At 42.2% G+C, this 26,181-nt stretch overlaps 1 protein-coding gene across 7 annotated transcripts in view; it reads left to right on the top strand.

The window, feature by feature from the left end:
- LOC101327403 (uncharacterized) overlaps positions 1–15,141 on the top strand; it is a 42,597-nt gene extending 27,456 nt beyond the window's left edge. For 6 of the 7 annotated variants that reach the window (XM_073811028.1, XM_073811027.1, XM_073811029.1 and 3 more), the window contains one exon: positions 220–3,644. In XM_073811028.1, coding sequence (XP_073667129.1) covers positions 220–1,784 — 1,565 coding nt within the window. In that variant the 3' untranslated portion in view covers positions 1,785–3,644. Of the gene's footprint in view, positions 1–219; positions 3,645–13,179; positions 13,188–14,088 lie in introns of those variants that run through there. The other variant, XM_033864619.2, reaches the window with a different exon arrangement.
- The last annotated feature ends 11,040 nt before the right edge of the window (positions 15,142–26,181 follow it).

Genomic DNA, 26,181 nt, shown 5'->3' with positions numbered 1-26,181 from the left:
CATGTGGGATCTTCCCGGACCAGGGCTTGAACCCATGTCCCCTGCATTGGCAGGCAGATTCTTAACCACTATGCCATAGGGGAAGTCCTACCCCCACTTGCTCTTATTGGCCATTACTAATAGGCCATTACTGAGACCTGTCAAAGTTAGGTCCCTATAAGTTCAGGGGCTTGCACTCTGCCTTGCACAAGAGATACTCACTGTGGTGGTTTTTTTCAGGTTGGGTGAACAAGCCTGCTCCAGAGCAGGATGGCTCTGAAATTGATTTGCCAGGGATAGCATCAAAGAGATCCCAAGAGGATGAATACCAGGATTCTACATTTGAAGAAAAATATGTATGTGAGAGCATGAAGGAAAACCCTCCCAGAGAGGTTTCTGGACCATGCCTTTTCCAAGAAGGTTTTGGGGGAATAGCTTTCATCCACAAGGAAGCACCTCCAGAAATGATTAGACAAGAATATAATTTTGAGAGAAGCCTGCTTTTGACCTCAAGCCTTGTTACACATCTCAGGGTTTCTACAGAAGAGAGCCTACATCAGTGGGAGACAAGTAGCATATACACCAATGAGATTTCAGACCAAAGTAAATGTCCGATCTTCTCTACACAGAAAAAATCTTGGAAATGTAGTGAATGTGGAAAAACTTTTAATCAGAGCTCATCCTTTACCCAGCATCAGAGAACTCATACGAGACCCTACACATGTGAGGAATGTGGGAAAACTTTTAGTCGTAGCTCATTCCTTGTTCGACATCAAAGAATTCACACCGGAGTGAAACCATATGGATGTGAGCAGTGTGGGAAAACATTTCGATGTCGATCATTTCTTACTCAGCATCAGAGAATCCACACTGGAGAGAAACCGTATAAATGTAGTGACTGTGGGAATTCCTTCCGCAATCATTCACATCTCACTGAACACCAAAGAATTCACACTGGAGAGAAGCCTTATAAATGTAATAGATGTGGGAAGGCATTCAGTCAGAACACACACCTCATTCATCATCAGAGAATTCACACTGGTGAGAAACCTTATTTATGCAATGAATGTGGTTCTTCGTTTCGCAAACACTCAAATCTTACACAACATCAGAGAATTCACACTGGGGAAAAGCCCTATAAATGTGATGAATGTGGGAAGACTTTCCATACAAAGGCAAACCTCTCTCAGCATCAGAGAATTCATACTGGAGAGAAACCCTATAAATGTAAGGAATGTGGGAAAGCGTTTTGTCAGAGCCCATCCCTTATTAAACACCAGCGAATTCATACTGGAGAAAAACCCTATAAGTGTAAGGAATGTGGCAAAGCTTTTGCTCAGAGCACCCCACTCACTAAACATCAGAGAATTCATACAGGGGAAAGACCGTACAAATGCAGTGAGTGTGGTAAAGCTTTCATTCAGAGCATTTGCCTTATTCGGCATCAGAGAAGCCACACCGGAGAAAAACCCTATAAATGCAATGAATGTGGGAAGGGCTTTAACCAGAATACCTGCCTCACTCAGCATATGAGAATTCATACTGGAGAGAAGCCCTATAAATGTCAAGAATGTGGGAAAGCCTTTGCTCACAACACGTCTCTTACTGAACATCATAGAACTCACACTGGTGAGAAGCTCTATAAGTGTAGTGAGTGTGAGAAAACCTTCCGCAAGTATGCACACCTTAGTGAACATTACAGGATTCACACTGGTGAGAAGCCTTATGAATGCTTTGAATGTGGAAAATTCTTCAGACATAGTTCAGTTCTTTTCAGACATCAGAAACTTCACAGTGGTGAATAAACCTGGCATTCAGGTTATGACAGTTCTCTAGAGACAGTGACTAGGAATCTGGCTGGGGAAGAGGGACAGGAAGAGTTCCTAGAGGAAAGGATAAAGGAGCCTTGGATACTGCACTCAGGAAGGTATTTTGAGAAATGGAGGTGGGAGCTTGGAGAATGCAGAGCCTACTCCAGGTGGGCATCTGGGAATACAGGGTAGGAAAGAAGTTCCTACTTTTCACAGAAATCCTTGCTCTTTGCCATTCCTTTGTCTCCATGGCATTCTCATACCTGGAGATGCCATTTAAGTTAGCACTGTGTTTCCCTTATTACACCCCTGCTTCACCCTCCCAACTTGTCACCTGTGTTCACTGGTCATAGGCTGAGGTGCTTTTCCAAATTGATTGTCGGTGTGAAAGTGGCAGCAGCTCTGAGGTAGTGCTGAGTAGCCTGCAGGTGCCTGAGGCCGCTCTGACTATGCCACCGTGGGGAGGCTGCCCATCTGTGGAGGTGTTCCCGTGAAGGGGAGATAGAAACAAGTGAAAACAGAATCCTTAGTCATTCATCTATTCAGCAAATAAGGGGATATGTGGCAAGAGCTGGGTTGATGGCTACAGAAAAATTGGTGAAGAAGGCTTTTATCAGGGTGAGGGAGAGCTTCCTGATCCTTTCAAGCTGGAGGGTGACTTGGGGCTAAGAAGGAAATAAGAGATCAAGAGAGACTTCTCTTGAATTATGTCAGTTTGTGGGAAGGAAGTCAGATCTGCTCAGAGGAAGCAGAGAGGAAGACCTAACCTCTTTCCCAGAGGACTGTTATCTTACCCAGAAAGAAAATAGTTTGTGCTAGACTGCTAGTGCTAAGAAGCCTCAGAGCAGGAAGCCTGCCTGTGACTGAGCAAGCTACCCACATATCCCTGTCCTAGACTAGGGCATACACCTGTCTCTTGTAAGTTTGGCTGGGACACTAGTGCACAGGGACCAGGGGAGAGGGGCCCACTAGGATTAACAAAGTGGGACTTGGTTTGTTAGCCTTTAGAGAGGAGAAAGCATTAGTGATGAAGTGGTCACCGTAATGGGGATGGCTAGGTTTTGTGTAATCATGGCATTGGTGGCTCTAACCATGGATTCATTAGATCTCAGATAATTCTGTTTTTATTGGGCCTCTTTCCAGGATATTTATCATTCCCTGCGGATTAGGAGTATCTAGGGAAACACTTCTCGTGGGATGAATTTGGAAAGAATTCTAGAGAGAACTACCTCTTTTTCAAATCCCTGAAAACTGAGATAACATGGTTTGCCATGACTGTGATGGTATTTTATTCTTTTGAGAGAAAGGAAGGGCATGTTTCCCCTTTATTTCCCCATTCTCTTTCATGTTTTTAACTGCTACCCAGAGATTCAGCTCTGGAAGATTAAGTGATCTTAAATTAGCCTTTGACTAGTATTTGAAATAGTTTCTATGTTCTGAAGCTTATATAGTTTTTAAAATATGACTGTTTAAAAACTAAAGTAAGTTAATTCTGGAATGGTTATTTGGAACTCAGCATCGATTTTTCCCCCCCCCCCCCAGGGCAAGTATCTTACAAGCATTGGTTTGAGCAATTAATTACCAATAATGGGAATGTGGCAGAAATAACATATTTTTCCTCTCCAGCTGTAAAGATTATGTTCTCAAATCTGCCATAGGACAATTCATAATTGAGTAAATTAATATCTTATGGGCAAAAATAACCCTATGAAAACTTTACATTTTATGTTCATGGAAAAAAAATATAGTCTACTGAAAGCAAATGTCAATGTATTTTTTTTCTAAATGAAAAAAACACTAAACTCATTGCTAGCATGTAGTAAATGTTCAATAAATTTTTATTTGTTGAATTAATATATTTTAGTCAAACTTTGCCCACCAAAAACTTTAGGAACTTCCTGATATTTAGAGTAATATTTATATGCTACCATCTTTGGAGTCTTGAGTGGTGATTAGAGAGGAAAGGGAGAATTTTCTTGAGGAAGAAATGTGTTGTAGTTTATCTTATGACAGGGCCGAAAGTAAGCTCATCACACGAGATGAATTGTACCGAAGCACAGCAGTAGAGGGCTGCCGCTCGCCCAGGCAAAACAGCGCCGTCTGTCCTGCTGTGGTAGCTTTTATTAAAGCATTATCTAGGTTTACACTTTAAGACTTGTTTTCTTAACATTTCAGAAATGCCAAAGCAGCAACCTATGTTTTTATTAATTATACAAGGAATAATAGGCTTTCTTGAAAACATGCCGTGCTTCGTCCTTGAGCGCAAAAGCAGCACGAAGTTCCCACCACTCTGATTATACTGAGGACATCTCATGGATCAGTGCCCAAAGCACTCAATGCTTCTTCGCAGGTCCCCGGTTTGCCGGCGGCGGGAGCGGGGGGGGGGGGGGGGGGGGGCTCAAAGCATTCAGGACTGTTCACAGCTCTGGCTTATTCGCATGCCCCCGGTTTGCCGGGGGGGCTCAAAGCAATCAGGACTGTTTGCAGTTCTGGCTTATTCGCCAGCCCCCAGTTTGCTGGGGGGGGCGGGCCTCATGGGTCACGTCTCCTTTCCATGTCCTCAGTTATTCCACTACAGAAATGGGAAAACCTTAGGGTGAAAGATGCCTAAGTTGATGTTAGAAAGATTTTCTAAAATGGAGTGGAGAACATGGATTAAGTGGAGTTTTTAATCCTCAGGTTAAGAGTGTCCAGTACCATTTTTACTTCCTGGAGAAGCAGGAAGGAAAGGAACGTATCCTCTTTACTCTCATCCTATCTTCTCACCCTTGCAATATTTGCTCCTGATTTTCTCTCAGTTGCTGGCCCACCATATACCTAGCCACTCCAGCTTGGCCCCAAGTCTAGGAATTGTCTTCTTCCTCAGCCTTCCCTCGTCATATCCAATCAACAACTATATCCTGTTGACATTACATAACTCCTAAGTCTGGAAGCCATCTCTACTGCTGCTGCTTTATTCCAGCTCCCTGGTTTATTTCCTAGGCGATTTTTATGTTTTCCCAAACAGTCTTGCAGTTTCTTGCCCCACTAGGCCATCTTTCACATTTCTTCTGGGTGGTCTTTGCAAGACACAACTGTGGCAGCTCTGTTGTTCTCTCTCTGAATAAAGTGCTAGCCTCAACGGGCATCTGAGGCTCCTCATCTGGCCCAGGCCCCCTTTGCCATTCTCAGAGGACATTCCTTGCATGTTCTGTTCCATAGTGCAAGTTCCTGTGACTCATCATCTCTGGACTCTACTTTGGCACCTTTGCACATACTGTTTTCTATGGCCTATTTGCCTTCCTTGCTTCTGCTTGCCTGGGAGGCTCCCATTTGTCACTTATGAATGTGCTCAGGCAACATCTCTTCAAAGCTGTTTCTGACCTCACATATTTTTGTATTATTTCTGTGTTTTGTAACTTCATCATTTCATGTATCATGTTAGGTTGTAATGGCTAGTTTACAGATCTTTCTCTTTCCACTGAACTGTCAGCTCCATCAGGGCAGGAGCCATGTGAAATTTATTCATCTTTGTATCCTCAGTCTCTGGCATTTCGTAGGTACTCAATAAATATTTGTTGAGCTCAACTAAAATCAAGTCAGACATTTCTCCATGCCCACCTACAGGTCGTGACTTAGGTCCACAGTTATCAGCAGAAAGGAGGTATACATGAGTATACCTGAGCAGAAAGGTGAATACATGAATGTGTCATGAAGCGTTTGCCAGAAGCAAGAATTCTGCACCTTCCTCCAAGGTACAGAGTGTGTGGTCCACTCTGATACTTTTTCTTATGAGATCCTACAGAGAGGATCTCATAAGAAAAAGTAATATGTAGCAAAGAATTTTTTTGGTTTTGTTACAAATTAGGCATTTAAATGTCCCATCATAGTTTAACAAAGTGCTTTCAGATATACTGATGTCAGGGTCAATAGGAAGAGGAAAATCCATGCAGGTGTAGAAGCACAGCTATGTCAACTGGAATATCCATGAAATAAGAGAGACAGGAGCTGAGCTGTGATGCTGGCCTGGCAGGAGAGCAGTTGAGCTGGAAACCCCAACATGGAAGCTTATGTCTTTCCTTGGGCTCTGGAATGATAAAGAATTAGAATGTGTTGCTTATGTTCAGTGTGCCGAAATGTAATTTGTGACTTCAGAAGGACACGGGATGAGGCCACATGAGATCCTCAAAACGACAGAAGGGAAAACAGAAAGATGGTTGGACTTGCCCAAGGTCACACACCTAGTCTCAGGTAAAACTGAAACTCCAGTGTCCTTTCTTTCCCCTCAGATTTCTCTTTACTGGTTGTAATTCTGCTCCATGACGCCTCTTTACTTGTGTCTGTTAGGCCCTACTCCTGAGAATGGGAGAAGCTCACTTTAGATCAAGAAGCTTTTTGGCCCACAGAATAAGACCTTACTGCATGTAAGTGAGGGTGAGAAATAAGTTGATTTTACATTTTGACCCCGTCTTTCTTTCCACATAATGCAGAAGTCTAGTCTTGACCCGGGGTAGCTCTAGTTTCACTCTCTTGCAGCTGCTATCTAGAGCAGGGCTAGGATCATTTTAGTTTTGTGGAATATTTTTGGTGTCCATTCCTCCAATCCATTTTCCACCTCTCATTGAAAAATCTCAACCCAAATTGCAGTTAAGCCCCAGATTCCTGTTTCTAACCTGCTCTGCCTAGGGTACCCCACTCCAGGGTTAGTTTCCACCCAGCGGAGCCTGCTGATTTAGAGATTCTTTGAAGCCTAAAAGTTAGGGGGGAAATGAGTAGGCCTAGGCTCTGTGGTATGTGGGATGTTAGGGCTATGGAGGAAGAACCTGCTATCTTGCTGAGACTGTGACATTGGGTAAAAAGAAAGGCAAGCCCAACATTGTTCCCTGGCATGTCAGCTAACAGTTCTACAAAGGGTCCCCTTTTAGCTGAAGATGGTTAGTGATGGTTTCAGTCTGGCATCTCCACTCCTGTTTTCAGCATCCTAAATGGATTCCATTTTGGGAAAACAGTCCATCTGGAAATTTGAGCAGGTAACTGCTGCATCTCATTCATTTATTAATTGTTTACTGAGAGCCTACTCACACTAGGGATATGATGGTAAGCAGACAGCCCTATTTTCCTGAGCTTGCAGATCAGTGGGAATGCCTGGAAGTAGGTCAGGTGCCGCATTGCCCATGCCTTCATCCCTGGGATACATTTGTCAGGATGAGCCCTTATGCGCAAATATTCCTTAATGAGGATCAGCAGGATCTAAAGTTTCCCAAAAAGGGGGCAGGGGTGCTACCTGGAAGGCTTGAAACGTCCTGGAAGCCAATTCAGTCAATGGGGGACTGGAGCTGGGATTTGGGGAACATGATAGGACGAACATTTATTGAGTATTTTTCAAGTACCAGAAATTCTTGGTAATCTACACGAGTTAGCCTCATTTAATGCTCACAACCCTGTGAAACTTGGTATCATTAAGGAGTGCGCACAGAGGGGTAAAGTAACGCCCAAGTTCACACACTGAGAATCTGAGCTCTTGTCTTTTGGCTGATTGTTAAACAAAGATCCGGAAGGGTGTTTGCGGTTCCTCTGAGGAAGCCAATTATCCAGCAGGTGAGAATGTGTATAAGAGTGTTCTATAAGCTTTGGGAAAACCTTTAGAAGACCTCCAAAGGACCGTGACCTGGAAAAGAGTTTTTAGGAAGATCAGTGTGGTCGAATTGCTGGGTGAATTAACCTGGAGTAAGAGCTCCCTGTGGCGTCCCCCAGTCTCACTTGCGGTCAGCCTCCTTATTCTGGGAGGAAGTATACTGATGGATTTGCCACTGTTTCTGAGCCGGGGAGGAAGCCCCCGGCCCTCCTAGGGAGACAGCTGCGGTTGCTGGCGCGGCGCGGACTGGTGACGTCATGGCGGCCCAGAGTGGCCAGGAAGAGCTGCGCGGGCGGCCCAGGAGCGCGCAGATGACAGAGGGTGGAGAGGTGTGGCCGGCGGCGCCGCGGGGAGCGCGTGGTGAGCGGAGTAGGCCGTACCCGGCTGCGGCTGGTTCCAGGAGGAACCCAGTCGGCCGCAGCACCTCTTCATTCCGGCCGAGCAGGGCCCTTTGGAGCGGAGGCCCGGGGACCGGGACCGGCTCCCCTGCAGAGGGAGGGTCGAAGGCTGTCCCAGAGCCCTGGTCTGGGAGTTGGGAGGCCGGGGTTGCATTTGCATGTACTTGAGCCAGCGAACCCCTAAGTTCCGTTTTCTCTGTTCCAAAAGCGAATACTATTCCTCGCTTTGCCACTTCACAGAGTTGTACGGGTTGATTAAGTATATGTGCAAGTTATCTCTTTCCTTTCATTAAGTTTATATCCTCTCTAATAGCAACAGGATAGGTGCTGTACAAAGACATCAATAATAATTTAACAGCAGGTACTATTTATTGAATGCTTATCAGTCAGTATTCTTCTAAATACGTTCCATGTGTTAACTCATTTATGCATCATCACCCTATGAAGTAGTTATTATCAGCTCCATTTAACATTTGTTAAAAATGGAGTACAGAAAGAGTAACTTACCCAATATCACTTAGTTAATAAATGGTGGAACAGGGATTCAAACCCAGAGACCACTAGCCCCGAGCCCATGCTATATTTGTTTTCAAGTTTGGTAGAGGAAAACGGGATGTAATCAGAGTATTAAACACAGAGTGGAAGGAGCTATAGTAGAGACGTGTGAAATTTTTCCAGAATGTTGAGGAAGTGCCTTGGAAGCGTGAATAAAACTTTTCCTCAAGGAAGAAATGTGGTGGTTCATACTTGACCTGAATATTAAAATTGTTTAGAAGAGTAACTTAATCTAATTAGAAGTTTGAAGATAATTAGTTGTTCAGTGTCAAGAGGTGCTAGTGGATTGGGATGGATTAGACTGGAAACCGGGTCACTGCCTTTTGATATGGTGGTCTTTCCTTTCTATTCAGAGGGGTTCTTAAAACCTTTCCTTTTAGGAGGGGTTCTTAACATCTTCCAACAGACACCCCCTGTCTTTTGTTGGAGATTTTGCTTCACACCGAGGCAGTCTTATTTGCCTGAAATTAATAGGCCTCTGACTGTGGGAGACTAAGTGCTGGGGTGTTGCCCTGCTATTGACTCAGCCTATTCTTAACAAGAGGGCATCTCACTGCTGGACACATAGTAGCTGCTCAGTTAGTACTTTTCACAGAAATGAATAACCAGCTTCAATCAAAGAGGGACTGGAAGGGCTTGATTTGATGTTCTTGCTCTTTTCCATCTGTTTTTAGAGTCAAAGAATCACAAAGTGTTGGTACTAGAGGAAGCTTTAGATATCATCTAGTTTTTCATTTCACAGATTTAAAAAGTCACAGTTGAAATTGAGTGACTTGCTTCAGGTCATTAAGCAAGTTAGGGGCAGAGCAGAGACTAGAACCCAGACCTCTTGACTGAGTCCACTGCTTATCTCACTGCCTTTTACTGTAGCCCCATAGTCTTTGATTTCTGAAGTCAGTGACTTCTCCATTAGGTTTGGGGGTGGGGAGGTGCCTTTGGGCTCCAATCTTATCTCTGGTGGAGGAATTTTTACCCCAGGATGCTTGGTCCTCAAGAGCACCTGCCCTCTTTCTTTGTTCATTGTCACATCTCACTGACTTTTTGTCATTGGTGATACATGCCTACGAGAACAAGGACATTCATTCAGATTTAAAATAGTCACTTGGTTAGGGATGGGCTATTCCTGGATTCCCTTGAATCCAGAGTATGAAGGAAGTAGGCTGACAATTTATGGGTGCTCTTTCTCCTCCCTCTGTGCCTCAAATTCCTGCTCTTCCTCATGAGAAGAGTCCCCAGGAGACAAACTTTAGTCACTTGTATTCCTAACAGCTTGTCTCTGGGTAAGTGAAATCTAACTAGAGAGCCCAAGATGGGGCTGCTCAGTAGGCAGACCTAAGGTGGGACCCAGCAGTGACCACTATACCTAAACCCTGCAGACTGAAAACACAGAACCACCCAGAAATGGGACCATCTTACTTAAATCAGATTTAGAGTGGCTTATTGTGAAAGAAGGCTATGGAGTAATTGGTAATAGGATAGATCAGAGTGTGAAGTAATTTTTTAAATATTTATTTATTTATGGCTGCGTTGGGTCTTTGTTGCTGCGCGCGGGCTTCTAGTTGCAGTGACTTCTCGTTGCAGAGCACCGGCTCTAGGCATGTAGGCTTCAGTAGTTGTGGCATGCGGGCTCAGTACTTGTGGCTCGTGGGCTCTAGAGCACAGGCTCAGTAGTTGTGGCGCACGGGCTTAGCTGCGGCATGTGAGATCTTCCTGGACCAGGGCTCGACTCCGTGTCCCCTGCATTGGCAGGCGGGTTTGTAACCACTGTGCACCAGGGAAGTCTCAGTAATTTCTTATCACATGAACTTAAACTGCAGTCATCTGGTGGAACACACTGAAACCACTTGCTGAACTGCTAAGTATGATGCTCTAATGGTGTAGTGGTCAGAAACTGATAGTAAATTATTGGAAGACCCATTGCAAAGGTGATTAAGTGTTTCCTCAGAGGGTATGCAATGGGCTTCTGGCCTCGTTTGGAACAAGAGCTTAAGTAATCACAACTGCCATTGTTATTGGCCATCAGAAGGCAGTGTGGAGCCTGGGTATCTGTTAAAGTAAGTAAGAATAGTACTGGGTGAACTGGATTTTTAGGTAACTTTTTGAATAGATATAATAGACTATTTATATCCTGCAGAATTCAGTCTAGTCTAATATGTACACATAATACATGTACACATATGTGCCCATATGTGCATTGAGAGATCCTAGAAGAAAATTCATCAAAATACCAACTGTTTCTTTTGGGTGGTAGGATTTCAAGTAATTTCATTTTTGGACTAACTGACTGTTTTACAGAATGAGCTTTTTTTTTCCCCCCCCTGTATGATTAAGAAAAGAAAACCTTTTTATTTTGGACAATAAAAATAAAGGAAATAAAGGTGTGGTTAGAGTTTTGGTTTTATGTTTAGCTATTTAAACCACTTAGAGTTTATTTTTGTATATATATGTCCATACTGGAAGTTTATACAGCAGATAAAGATAGATTTACACAAAATAGTCAATATATTAACAACCAGTGTGGTACAAGACTGCCCAATCAAATCAGTCTCTTGACTGTAAACCATTAAAAAAATTTTTATTGGATTATAGTTGATTTACAATGTTGTGTTAGTTTCAGGTGTACAGCAAAGTGATTCAATTATACATATACATATATTCATTCTTTTTCAGATTCTTTTCTCATACAGGTTATCACAGAATATTGAGTAGAGTTCCATGTGCTATACAGTTGGTCCTTGTTGGTTATCTATCTTATATATATATATAGTAGTGTGTGTATGTAAATCCCAACACCCTGATTTATCCCTCCTCGCCATGTTACCCCTTCAGTAACCATAAGTTTGTTTTCGATATCTGTAAGTCTGTTTCTGTTTTTTAAATAAGTTCATTTGTACCATTTTTAAAAATTATATCCACATATGAGTGGAATTATAAGATATTTGTCTTTCTCTGTCTGACTTCACTTAGTATGATCATCTCTAGGTCCATTCATGTTGCTGCAAATGACATTATTTTGTCCTCTTTTATGGCTGAGTAATATTCCATTGTATATATGTACCATATCTTCTTTACCCATTCCTCTGTTGATGGACACTTAGGTTGCTTCCTGGCTATTGTAAATAGTGCTACAATGAACACTGGGGTGCATGTATCTTTTCAAATTATGGTTTTCTCCGGATATATGCTCAGGAGTGGGATTGCTGGATCATATAGTAGTTCTATTTTTAGTTTTTTAAGGAACCTCCATACTGTTCTCCATAGTGGTTTTACCAATTTACATTCCCACCAACAGTGTAGATGGTTCCCTTTTCTCCACACCCTCTCCAGCATTTATTGTTTGCAGACTTTTTGATGATGACCATTCTGACCTGTGTGACGTTATATCTCATTCTAGTTTTTTTAAAATTTTTATTTATTTATTTATTTTTGGCTGTGTTGGGTCTTCATTTCTGTTCGAGGGCTTTCTCTAGTAGCGGCAAGCGGGGGCCACTCCTCATCACGGTGCGCGGGCCTCTCACTGTCGTGGCCTCTCTTGTTGCGGAGCACAAGCTCCAGACGCGCAGGCTCAGTAGTTGTGGCTCACGGGCCCAGTTGCTCCGCGGCATGGGGGACCTTCCCAGACCAAGGCTCGAACCCGTGTCCCCTGTATTGTCAGGCAGATTATCAACCACTGCGCCACCAGGAAAGCCCCTCATTGTAGTTTTGATTTGCATTTCTCTGATAACTAGTGATTTGAGCATCTTTTCATGTTCTTTTTGGCCATCTGTATTCCTTCCTTGAAGAAATGTCTGCCCATTTTTTGATTGGGTTGTTTGTTTCTTTTGACATAGAACTGCATGAGCTGTTTGTATATTTTGGAGATTCCAACTGTAAACCATTTGTGCAGATACTCCAGTGTGTACCAGTTGACTCTCAGCCCCAGTAGATCTGTATGTACCAACATGAAATGATCTCAAAGACACGTTCCTTGGTGAAAAAAAATCAAATTGTATAGCAGCATCTATACAACGATTTTATTTATGTAAAAAGAATCAAATGCTATATGTGTGTTAAAAATATGGAGAAAAAAGACTGAAAGAATATACTCCAAGTTATCTCTGGGAAGGGGGTGGTTTCATTTGGGTAGAGTGGGGTGGTGATGGTTATAAAAATTACTGTCTTATCCTGTATACTTCCATATTATCTAAATATTTTAAGGTGAGGATACATCCATGTGTAACTTGTATAATTAGAAAACTAAAATAGAAGGAGGCCTCAGGGAATAAGAATGTGTTTGTTTCTCCAGACCATCCAGAGAAGAGGTTGCTCTGATGTGTGGTTCCTGAATATCCATTCTCTGATTCTGTGCACCTTTATTGAGAGCATCAGGTTCAAAGTTTGATGCCGTTAAGATTGTCTAAGTAGTCCACTCTTTCTCCAGTTCTGTGCTTCCTAAGGAGTGTCCTGATGACAACAGTTTGGTTCCCATACAGTTTTTCTATACTGGAGAGAATATATTAACCAGCTGGACATTAAGCATATAAAATTTTCACTGTAAACTGGTGAAGTGACTTTATGTTTTCTACATCACTCTCCTTGTGAATTTGATTAGTACACGTCAGATTTTGAAGCATTTTTTGGCTTCAAGGGTGAGGGCCAGATCCTGGATCATGATGCTATAGTGAAATTACTGTCCAATGGGGGCTTCTTCCTTAAGGACCACCTCTGTCTTATTTTTATGTAAACAAAACAGTGATATCTTATTTTCTTTCATTAAGCGGAACTCTAGTTTTCAAACCTAGATCCTTCCCAGTTGTACCTAGGGGCTGAATGTTTTGGAGAGAAAGAGAGGTCCAAAGAGACACCTATCAAGGTGAGTGAATAGGGAAGGATAGGTGAGATGGACCTAGCAAAAGTTACAGCCTGAATCACCTTTGAAATCTTGAAAGAGGAACTCTTCAATTATCACTGGTCTGCCAAGGTACTGATTATAGGCAACCTAAGGAAATATAATTACTTTTCACCCATTTTTGAGGACTAGAAACGGTAGGTGAGTGGTAATTTTCCCCAACACTTAACTTACCCAAGATTAATATACTTATTCCTTTCACATTCTCCTGATATTTATCACTCTGGATGATCCTAAATTACCTGGGTCAGTTTTTAGTATTTGAGTGTTTCAGAATCAATCACAATAGGGAAGTTTATAGATTTACCAAAACCTGTCACTACTTAATCTCTTTCTCCCAATCACCTATTCTAATCTTTTCCCCAGGTCATTGTGATCTTCTTTCTCTATTATTGAGAAGAGAATAAAAATCAAGACTTCACAATGCAGGTCCTCTCTTCTGCACAGAGGACATTTTCCTTTGTGAATGTTTTTTTCAGGCAAGAAAATCAAGCCTGATGGCACAGTGTTAAATGACTTGAAAAGACATGGAGGGTCAGAGAGCCTGGTCATCAGGGGTTCACATTAGGAGAAGTTGAAGATGCATGCTGAATAAGGACTAGAAGGGGAAATCCTGCAGGAATGACTGGGAGGACACCATATGCACACAGACCTTTCACAGGAGAACAGTGTTACTCTAAGGATAATCATCTTTGAGAAAGTACCTTGTAAGTATTCTGAATCTGAGAGACAGTTTCTTTTAAACTGCAACCTATTAGACACCCCCTTCATCGTGTTACAAAAAGCATGAGTTCCAGCCAGATTTCACTGCAAGTGAAACATCAGAGACTTAAAAGACAGAAGAAACCTTCCAAGTGTAGTGAATGTGGAAAGTTTTTTACTCAGAGATCATCTCTTACCCAGCATCAGAAGATTCACACGGGAGAGAAACCCTATGTTTGTACTGAATGTGGAACTTGTTTCCGGAAACAGTCAAATCTTACTCAACATCTGAGGATTCATACGGGAGAGAAACCTTATAAATGTAATGAATGTGAGAAAGCCTTTCAAACAAAAGCAGTCCTTGTCCAGCATCTGAGAATTCATACTGGGGAGAAACCCTATAAATGCAATGAATGTGGCAAAGCCTTTTGTCAGAGTCCATCCCTTGTTAAACACCTGAGAATTCATACTGGAGAGAAGCCCTATAAATGCAGCGAGTGTGGCAAAGCCTTCAGTCAGAGCATATGCCTAACTCGTCATCAGAGAAGTCATTCTGGAGATAGACCTTATAAGTGTAATGACTGTGGGAAAGCCTTTAATCAGAGTGCGTGCCTCAGGCAGCATCAGAGAATCCACTCAGGAGAGAAGCCCTACATATGTACCAAATGTGGTAAAGCCTTCATTCAGAACTCTTCCCTTGTTGAACATGAGAGAACTCACACTGGAGAGAAACTTTTTAAGTGTAGTGAGTGTGAAAAAACCTTCCGCAAGCAAGCACACCTTAGTGAACATTACAGAATTCACACTGGAGAGAAAGCTTATGAATGTGCTAACTGTGGGAAATCCTTCAGGCACAGCTCAGCGCTTGCTCGACATCAGAGGCTTCATGCTGGGGAATAAAACTCGGGATATAACTAGGGTGGAAAGACTTGTATCAATATGAAAACACTTCTTTTTTTTTCTAAATTCTTAGGAGATTAGGACTCAAATCTTCGCCTGGGATGAATGTTTTGTATGTTGAGCACAAGGCAATGTGTCCTAAAAATTAAGAAAATAGACTCAGAACTAGATAGTCTTAAGTTTGATGGCTTCTCTGCCACTTAATGGGTGTCTGACCTTACCGCTCTGAGCCTCAGTTTTTCCCATCCTCCCCAAAGAATAATGAGGTTACTTACTAGGGTTGTCTTGAGAATAAAATGAGTGGTATATAATAACTAACTGCCAGTAATTGGTTTTGAGTGATAGATGTTGCAAAAGTTTATAAATCTGGTTATTGAAAACAAAGGTCAATTTTTTTTATCATAATGTATTTTTTCTTAAGAATATCCTTGTAATTGGGCTGTGATTTCATGCTTAATCTACAGGCTATTTAAAATATAACATATAGATTTAAATAGGAGAACACATTTAAGACCAGTTTCTCCTTGAAAAAATTCATGTTTAATCAGAGAAAAAAGAAATGATTGGGATTTGAGTGGACATTTTGGGTACTCTGAATAGTTTTATGTAGATTTTGATACCTTCCATTGTTGGATCTAATTTCACTTCAAGCTCTGGACTTCTCGTTTCCATGAAAAGGGAAGCCTCACTAACACTAACTGAGTAAAATCTCGTGTTCAGGACTTTTGTGTGGGTTTTGAGGTGGAGTGGGATGAGGAGAAGACACAGGAGAATAGAGAGGGGGCATAAGACAGAGAATATAAGCCTGTTGATGAGGACGTGGCTTTATTTGCTTTGAAATCTAGGAGCACAACACTAAAGGGGAGCCTCTTAAGGGAAGAGGAGGGTAGGAGACGTTGGGTTCTTAGGCGCCAGCAGGTGGGGCCTACATGAGAATAGCGTCTTGGGGATAAGTGGGTGGGGATGCCTCACAACAAAGAATGGCTTCTTAGAGCTCAAAAGAAGCAAACAAATCAAAGGATACTTAAAAAAAAAAAAATTTATTTTTGGCTGTGTTGGCTCTTTGTGACAGTGTGTGGGCTTCTCGGCTTCTTTTGTTACTGAGCACGGGCTCTAGGCTCGTGGGCTTCAGTAGTTGTAGCACATGGGCTCAGTAGTTGTGGCTCACAGGCTCTAGAGCACAGGCTCAGTAGTTGTGGCACACAGGCTTAGTTGCTCCACAGCATGTGGGATCTTCCCAGACCAGGGCTCGAACCTGTGTCCTCTGCATTGGCAGGTGGATTCTTTTCTTTCTTTCTTTCTTTTTTTTTTTTTTTTTGGCTGCATTGGGTCTTTGTTGCTGCACGCGAGCTTCCTCTAGTTGCGGAGAGCGGGGGCTGCTCTTCATTGCAGTGTGCGGACTTCTCATTGCGGTGGCTTCTCTTATTGTGGAGCATGGGCTCTAGGCGCTCTGGCTTCAGTAGTTGCAGCACACAGGGTCAGTAGTTGTGGCTCGCGGGCTCTAGAGCGCAGGCTCAGTAGTTGTGGTGCACTGGCTTAGTTAGTTGCTCGGCGGCATGTGGTATCTTCCCGGACCAGGGCTTGAACCTGTGTCCCCTGCATTGGCAGGTGGATTCTTAACCACTGCGCCACCAGGGAAGTCCCGGCAGGTGGATTTTTAACCACTGTGCCACCAGGGAAGCCCTCAAAGGATACTTTTAATGGTGCTTCATGCAATGCTAATAAGCTACTTAAGGTAAATAAGCACATCTAACACTAAAAGGTGCTCTTGTAGGAAAAGTAGGAGATATTTTCCGCATTTCCAGAGTCAGGGATAAAGAAAGAGAAACTTGACTTCCCAAAGTCAAACAGCTAATGTCAGAGTTGAATCTCAGTCTAGATCCTGGTTTTTATAGTACCAAACTCACAGGTAATTTTCCATCACTTAACCTTTCCATTGTGTGAGATGCCCAAATTGTGAAAAACAGAGGGGGAGGTATTTTTTTCAACTTAATGTGTGCTCATTAAAATACATTTATAAAATAAGAGTGGAAAAAATTAAAATTACATACTTTCACCAAGCACATATACTGAAGTACTTACTTTAGTGTATTTATTCTAGTCTTTCTTCTCTGCTTAGCTTTTCTTTGTTCCATTAAGAAAAAAAAAGTAACTATGGGGAATTCCCTAGAGGTCCAGTGTTTAGGTCTCTGCACTTCCACTGCAGTGGGCCCAGGTTCAATCCCTGTTCAGGGAACTAGGATCCCACAAGCTGTGTGGCCAAAAAAAGTAACTATGATTATTATATTACATCTTGCCATTTGATTTAACATAAGGATTTAGCCATACTATTACAGACTTTCTATAAACCTCGTTTTAATGGTTGCTTATTGACCTGCTCATAATTTACTGTTTCCCTTCTGTTTGTTGTTTAAATTAATGCCAATTTTTTCTTATAAATCGGCTAGTCCACTTAATGCAATGCCTGACACATGGTATGTGCTCACGTTAGCTAGTGAAATTATTAACTCAGCAGTGAAACATGTTTGTATATAAAGCTTTTTCATCATTTAAAATTATTGCCTTAGGATTTTCAGAAGGTATGATCTTTAATTTTATTTTTAAAATTTCATTTTTTTTTTGACTAGACAATAGAAGCTTATGGTTTAAAATTCTAAAAGCACAAAAGTTAAACAGTGAAAAGCCTTCTTGGCAGCCACCCCAGATAAAAAATATCATCAGTTTTTTGTTTTCCTTCCAGAGATAGATGATTATAAACAAGGAAACATGTTTCCCTCCTTTTTCTAAAATAGACTTTTTAAGAATAGTTTTAGGGGACTTCCCTGGTGGCGCAGTGGTTAAGAATCCACCTGCCAATGCAGGGGACATGGGTTCGAGCCCTGGTCTGGGAAGATCCCACATGCCGCAGAGCAGCTAAGCCCGTGCACCACAACTACTGAGCCTGCTCTCTAGAGCCTGCAAGCCACAACTACTGAGCCCACGCACCACGACTACTGAAGCCCGTGTGCCTCGAGCCCGTGCTCTGCAACAAGAAAAGCCACCGCAACGAGAAGCCTGTGCACCGCACGAAGAGTAGCCCCTGCTCGCCGCAACTAGAGAAAGCCCGCACACAGCAACTGAGATCCAACTGCAGGCAAAAATTAAAAAAATAAAAATAAAAAAAGAACAGTTTTAGGTTCACAGCAAGATTGAATGGAAAGTACATGGAGTTCCCACATATGTACAATCTCCCCATTATCAATGTCCTGCACCAGGGTGATACATTTGTTACAGTCCATGAACCTACGCACTATGAACTGAAAATTCATAGTTCAAGTTAGGGTTAACTCTTTTTTTTTTTTAATTGAAGTATAGTTGATTTACAATGTTGTGTTAGTTTCTGGTGTACAGCAAGGTAATTCAGATATGTATGTATATATATGTATGTGCATATATATATGTGTATATATATATACATATATATATATTCTTTTCCATTATGGCTTATCACAGGATACTGAATATAGTTCCCTGTGCTATACAGTAGGACCTTGTCATTTATGCATTCTATATATAATAGTTTGCATCTGCTAGTCCCAAACTCCCAATCCATCCCTCTGCTGCACACCCCCCTGGCAACCACAAGTCTGTTCTCTCTGTCTATGAGTGTTTCTGTTTCATAGATAAGTTCATTTGTGTCATATTTTAGATATCACGTATAAGTGATATCATATGGTATTTGTCTTTCTCTTTTTAACTTACTTCACTTACTGTGATAATCTCTAGGTCCATCCATGTAGCTGCAAATGGCATTATTTCTTTTTTAATGGCTGAGTAATATTCCACTGTGTGTAAATACCATATCTTTTTATTTATTTTTTATACAGCAGGTTCTTATTAATGTTTTATACATATTAGTGTATATATGTCAACCCAATCTCCCAATTCATCCCACCAACACCACCTCCTCCCGCCACTTTCCCCAGTTGGTGTCCATATGTTTGTTCTCTACATCTGTGTTAAATATCACATCTTCTTTATTCATTCATCTGTCATTGGACATTTAGGTTTTTTCCATGTCCTGGCTATTATAAACAGTTTTTCTATAAACACAGGGGTGCATGTATCTTTTTGAATTATCGTTTTCTCTGGAATGGGATTGCTGTATCACATGGCAACTCTATTTTTAGTTTTTTGAGAAACTGCCATACTGTTCTCCATCGTGGCTGCACTAATTTACATTCCCACCAACAGTGTAGGAGGGCTCCCTTTTCTCCAACACATTAGGGTTCTCTTAAGAGTCACGCATCCTATGAGTTTGGATAAATGTATAATGACATGTTTTCATCATTATAGTATCATGCAGAATAGTTTCACTGCCCTAAAAATCCTCTGTGCTCCACCTATTCATCCCCACCTCTTCCCAACCCCTGACAACTACTTATCTTTTTATTGTCTCCAAAGTTTTGCCTTTTCCAGAATGTCATGTAGTTGGAATTGTACAGTATGCAGCCTTTTTTTAAAAATTTCTTTATTTTTTGGCTGTGTTGGGTCTTCGTTGCTGCACGCAGGCTTTCTCTAGTTGCAGCGAGCGGGGGGCTACTCTTCGTTGCGGTGCATGGGCTTCTCATTGCAGTGGCTTCTCTTGTTGTGGAGAATGGACTGTAGGCGCGTGGGCTTCAGTAGTTATGGCTTACGGGCTCTAGAGCACATGCTCAGTACTTGTGGCACATGGGCTTGGTTGCTCTGCGGCATGTGGGGTCTTCCCGGACTAGGGATCAAACCCGTGTCCCCTGCATTGGCAGGCGGATTCTTATCCACTGTGCCACCAGGGAAGCCCCTATGCAGCCTTTTTTTTTTTTTTTTGCGGTAGGCGGGCCTCTTACCTCTTACTGTTGTGGCCTCTCCCGTTGCGGAGCACAGGCTCCGGACGCACAGGCTCAGCGGCCATGGCTAACGGGCCCAGCCGCTCCGCAGCATGTGGGATCTTCCCGGACTGGGGCACAAACCCGTGTCCCCTGCATCGGCAGGCGGACTCTCAACCACAGTGCCACCAGGGAAGCCCTATGCAGCCTTTTTGAATTGTTTTTTTTTTCACATAGTAATATGCATTTAATTTTCTCCATGTCTTTTCATGGCTTGATAGCTCATTTCTTTTTTTTTAATATTTTTAATTAATTAATGTATGGCTGCGTTGGGTTTTCGTTGCTGCATGCGGGCTTTCATTGCGGGCTTCTTTCTTAGCGGAGCACGGGCGCCAGGTGCACGGGCTTCAGTAGTTGTGACTCGCAGGCTCGGTAGTTGTGGCACACGGGCTCAGCCGCTCCGTGGCATGTGGGATCTTCCCCGACCAGGGCTTGAACCTGTGTCCTCTGCATTAGCAGGCAGATTCTTAACCACTTCACCACCAGGGAAGCCCGATAGCTCATTTCTTTTTAGCGCAAAATAACATTCCATTGTCTTGTTGTACCGCAGTTTATTTATCCATTCACCTACTGAAGGATACTTTGGTTGTTTCCAGACTTTGGCAATTATGGATATAGCTGCAATAAACATCTGTGTTCAGGTTTTTGTGTGGACCTAAGTTTACAAGTTCTTTGGGTACATACCAAGGGGCGCAATTGCTGGATCACGTTTAGTTTTTTAAGGAAGCGCCAAACTGTCTTCCAAAGTGGTGACCATTTTGCACTCCCACCAGCAATGAATGAGAGTTCCTGTTGCTCCACATTCTTGTTAACATTTACTGTTGTCAGTGCTCTGGATTTTAGCCATTTTAATACGTGTGTAGTGGTAGCTTATTGTTGTTTTAATTTGTGTTTCCCTGATGACATATGAGGTGGGGCATCTTTTCTATGCATATTTGCCATTTGTATATTTCTTTGGTGAGGTATCTGTTCAGGATGTTTCCCCATCTTTAATTGGGTGTCCAGCTTCCGTTGCCCACAAGTTTACAGAGAACCTTCTCTGGGAGGTAGACAATACTGCCGCAGTTGTACCAGAGACCCAGCTTGACTTGTTGGCTCAGGGAGAGGGCAAGGGCAATGGGAAAACTGACTCTGTGCTACCATCTCCTCAGGCGCCCAGGGCAGGAGGGGAAAAGTGTAGTGGTGCACAGCTGGATTGGCGTAGGGAGGAGAAGGCTGGGAAGGACTGCGAGTGTCAAGGCAGGACAGATGGTTTGTGTTCTAGGACCCCACACTGCAGATTCAGAGGATCCAGACTTTGGAGAGAATGGAGGCTGTGATGGGATGAGGAGCAAGAGAAGTTATGGCTAGACTTGGGAGAATTTGGGGAAACAGCTACACGAATACAAAGTTCGGGGTCCCATCCTACAGCTGAGGAACTTGGTCAGCTCTCCCCCAGCAGCTCCTGGGACCAGTACTGTGCTAGCTGTTGCCAGTATCTAAGGAAACGTTCAAATCAATGATGATAACTCAGTGGTCCCTTCTGTCCCAGCTTCTAGGACCACATATGCCTAAATCACGTTAAACTTGGGGCTGCCATTAGCCTAGAATGATTGTGGGGCAATGGAGGATTCCTAACCTCAGGCCTGGACAGACGCCTTCTGTCTAGCCTTTCTCCTGTCTGAAAGACTTCATGCATAACTTGGGAGAAGCAGTAGGTTGGTGAGAGTAGATGTCAGTCAAAACTGTTTCCATAGCAATGTGAGGCTCAGAAAGCAAGAACCTCTGGAGAGACAGGGCCCAGGACTGGGAAAAGAGCCACAGAAGTGGGAGCTTGAAAACTCAGAAGACATGTGTCTTGCTTCCTGATCTGACTGCATTGCCCTGGTTATCTTGAGCCATGCAATCAGATATGATTGCATTTTGCACTGTTTTGTGTCAAATGTAAAAATACCTTTGACCCTTACAAAGTGCCAGAGACTTCCTCAGGAGTTGCAGGACTCCTAATGAGTGAAAGAAAAAATCCTGTTTACTCCAATAATACCTAAAACTACACTGTCCAATGGAGTGGCCACTAATTACATGTGGCTATTTTGTTCTCTTTTTTTCTTTTAGCTGCACCATGTGGCTTGTGGGATCTTAGTTCCCTGACCAGGGATTGAACCTGGCCCTCGGCAGTGAAAGCGCTGAGTCCTAACCACTGGACCGCCAGGGAATTTCCTACATGTGGCTATTTAAGCTAGTTAAAATTAACAGAAGGAAAAGTTCAGTTTCTCACTCACTCTAGCCACATTTCCAGTGCTCAATGACCACATGTGGCTAGGGGCAGCAAAACTGTAAAACATTTCCATTATTGTGGAATATTCTTTTCTTTTTAACATCCTTATTGGAGTATAATTGCTTTACATTGTTGTGTTAGTTTCTGCTGTATAACAAAGTGAATCATATTGTGGAATATTCTATCAGACAGTGCTGGCCTTGATATTTGGCTTTCCTAGGCAATAAACTTCAAAATATTTTTTGGACGCTGATATAGATTTGATGACCTTTTATTTTGACAAGTAAGCACATTAGATTAACCTGCTATTTGTTATAACCATTATTTCATAAAATAAAAACCAGAGATAAGAAACCTATAATCTCAGAATAAAGGATTTCTTCAGAAGAAAGTATAAATGGGCATCTTTGCAGTGACACTGACAGAGAAGCCCTGGAGCCTGTATTGACATTCCTGTGCCATTGTCAGCTTGTAGGACTTGGGCCTCTTTAGTACTGCACTTGAGCCCTATCCTTGAAAAGGGCATCAGGAAGGCCCTTTTGGAAAGTGACGTGCCCATCTCAGTGCATCATGTAAGGAGGTCATGATGTCAGTATGACTTATTACTGGTAATGTTACTTTGATCATTTAGATAAGGTGGCATCTGCCTGGTTTTCCACTGTAAATGACTTGTTTTCCTTTTGTAATCTCTGGTGGAGATATACTTTGAGACTATGCAAATAGTGATTTTTTCAGCATATTTCTGGCCACTAATTTTGACATCTTTTGATGAATCTTTCCAACACCACTTAGGTATTTGTTTACTATGGCCTCTGTAACAAACTGTCACAAACTTGGTGGCTTAAAAGAACAGAAATGTATGCTCTCAGAGTTCTAGAAGCCAGAAGTTTGAAATCAGTTTCATTAGGCTGAAGTCAGGGTGTTGGCAGGTCTGCACTCCCTCTGAACTTTTGGGGAGAATCTTGTTTCTTCCAGCTTCTGGTGGCTGTGAGCATTCTCTGCCTCTCTTCACATTGTCTTGTCTGTGTCTAATCTCTGTCTGCCTTTCTCTTACAAGGAAATGTGTGATGGCTTTTAGAGCCTCCCCAGATTATCCAGGATTCTCTGAGAGCCTTAATTTAATCACACCTGCAAACTTTACCACATAAGGTAACATTCACAGGTTCCAGGGATTAGGACCTCTCTCTTAGGAGGCTGCCATTCAGACCACTGCAACTTATTATTGTGGAATTTTCCAAATGGTGATTTTTTCTTTTTTAAAAAAATTTATTTTATTTTTATTTTTGGCTGCGTTGGGTCTTTGTTCCTGCGCACGGGCTTCTCATTGCAGTGGCTTCTCTTGTTGCGGAGCACAGGCTCTAGGTGTGCGGGCTTCAGTAGTTGTGGCTCGAGGGCTCTAGAGCGCAGGCTCAGTAGCTGTGGCACACTGGCTTAGTTGCTCCGCGGCATGTGGGATCCTCCCAGACCAGGGCTCGAACCCGTGTCCCCTGAATTGGCAGGCGGATTCTTAACCACTGCGCCGCCAGGGAAGTCCCCCAAATGGTGATTTTTCTATTTCCAACATTCCTCCTACATTTATTAATTGGGATTCTACTGCAAGGAAGACCTAGCCCTTCTCCTCCAGGTGTGTCCTTTTGACATGCCCCCATTATTCTTTGAGGACCGCCTTACTTTTGGGCACAAGATGTTCCAGGCTTGTCCTTTTACTATTCCTGCCTCAGCCCTGGGATTACATTACTGGCCTATTTGTCTAGCCCTGCTCCTATGGTCCATTTCTGAGAAGCAAGGGGATAGTTCGTGAGGGAAAAGGACTAGCCTCTCTTCTCTGGCCCCAAACTCATTCACCTTTCTCTGCAATTAACAGGACGCACTGTTCTTAGAAAGCAGTTTACAGAGGTGAAGCAATTTTCTTAAGGCTGCTTAGCAGATGTCACCTGACACCCTACCTTGGTCTTGGGCTTTCATCATGAGATATGCTTCCTGGCTGGTAACACTTACACTTAACATTGTTAGAAATATCACCTACAGTAAAGACTTCATCAATATGATAAGTTTCAAGATTTAAGATCTTTTAAATAGTCTTTCATGTTACCTGTTTAAATTTTTTGTTTTATCTCCCTTATAATAGGCTTTATCAGTATTTCTCAAATTCGAGTGAGCATCAGAACCACCTGGCAGACTTGTTACAGAGAATGCTGGGCCCTACACCTGAAATTTCTGATTCTCAGGCAAGGCCTGCAAATTTGCATCTTTAGGTTTCCAGGGGTGCTGATGCTGCTTGTCAAGGATCCACACTTTGAGAACCACCAGCCTGTTAAAAAAAAAAAAAATTAAACACTCATTTATTCTAACTATATTTATTCTGCTCTTAATATGTTAGGTACTGTTCTGGGTACAGAGGATACAGAGGGAAGACAAAGTCCCTGCCCTCAAGACTCCCACCTGTAAATGATAAGACATACTAACATTTACAGTAATTAAAGCAGTGGGGTGTTGGTACAAGGATAGATATAGCAATGATACAGATTAGAAAAAACCCTGGCTTGTTACGTGAGTATACATTAAAGATAGTACTAGGAATGGCTTCGGGACTAGTTTGTATAATTTAGAGAGCCTATTTCAGGACTCACTAGCCCACTCACATGAATCACTTTTGAGGATTCTTTACACTAGGTCTTAAAATGGCTGAAAGATAGATGTGGCACCAAATTCATAACATGGAATCTGAAATTCCTAATTTCTGGCTGGTGAAGAATGGGATCTTGACAAGTCTCCAGTTTTGGTTGACTTGCAGTAATGAGGAAAATTATTAGGTAACATGAAAAACAGTTTAGCTTCCCTGGTCAATCAAAAAAAAAAAGCCAGTTAAATATAACTATTAAACACCATTTTCAAAGCATCAAATTGAAAGCATCATGGATGAGGTGATGTGGGCTATTGTAGATGGTATGACTAAAATGGTAAAAACCACCTAGAAAGCAATTTGAAAGAAAGCATGAAAAGCTTTAGAAATATTCAAATACTTTGATCTAGTAATTCTGCTTCCAGCAACTCATTCTAAGGAAATCATCAGAAATACACTTGGAGGTTTCTGTGCACACACATTCTACCACTGTATCATTAGGCTGCATGTAACAGAAACCTGACAGAGGCTTAACTAAGATGGTGTTTATCCTCATGTATCAGGAAGTCCAAGGCTAGTACAGTAGCTCCTCCAGGCATGCCATCACCATCCAAGCTCCTCGAGTCTTTCCACTGTACCACCCAGAACAAGTGGCTGTCTTCTTCATGCCCCAAAATGGCTCTGGCACTTCTTGGTTTCATGTTTGTGCTCCAGGCAGGATGGAGAGAGGACAAAGGTTCATGCTTGCCAAATCTGTCCTTTTGTATCAAAAAACCTAGTAAGCAGACTTCCACTTTTATCTTTTTTTTTTAAACCATGTAATCAATAATAGTCACCATGTGATTCAGTAGATCCTAACTTGTATCATGGTCACCTGTATTATAACTTGTTCAAGATCCACTTGTATCTCTTAACTTACCAGAGCTGTCACATGGCTACCCTTAGCAGAAGCTGGGGAAGTATTGGTAACTAGGCACATGATCATCTCCCTCATCCAAAGTGAGGTTCTGTTGAAGAGGAAGATAAAATACAGGATCTGTTTAATTACAACATTCTCTGTAGCTATTAATGTCAGGATTTTGAATTGTATTGACCTAGAAAAATGCTCATGATACAACGTCAAGTGAGAAGCAGGACTGAGAACATACAGAATACAATCACAATTTTGTTTAGAAAAATATAATTTACACACACACACATCCCACACACAGGAAATAACAAAATGTTAGTGGTAGTTAATGTCTAGAGAGTTAGCAGTTCAGGTCAAAAGGGTATTGATGGATAGATATGTTTTATCTTACTGAATGTTTTCTGTATTTTCTAAATTTTCTCCAGTGAACGTGTATTATCTTTTTTTTTCCTTTTAATGTTTTATTTTTATTTTTTGGCCACACCGTGCAGCATATGGAATCTTAGTTCCCCAACCAGGGATCGAACCTGTGCCCCCTGCAGTGGAAGCATGAGGTCTTAACCACTGGACAACCAGGGAAGTCCCTAAACTTGTATTATAATAGGAAAAAAAGATGTTATTTAAAAAAATACTCCGTATG

The sequence above is a fragment of the Tursiops truncatus genome, chromosome 10, assembly GCF_011762595.2.
Source record: "Tursiops truncatus isolate mTurTru1 chromosome 10, mTurTru1.mat.Y, whole genome shotgun sequence".
In the NCBI taxonomy this organism is placed as follows: Eukaryota; Metazoa; Chordata; class Mammalia; order Artiodactyla; family Delphinidae; genus Tursiops; species Tursiops truncatus.
The sequence above is the reverse complement of the archived record's forward strand: the minus strand, read 5'-3'. Positions and strand labels throughout refer to the sequence as shown.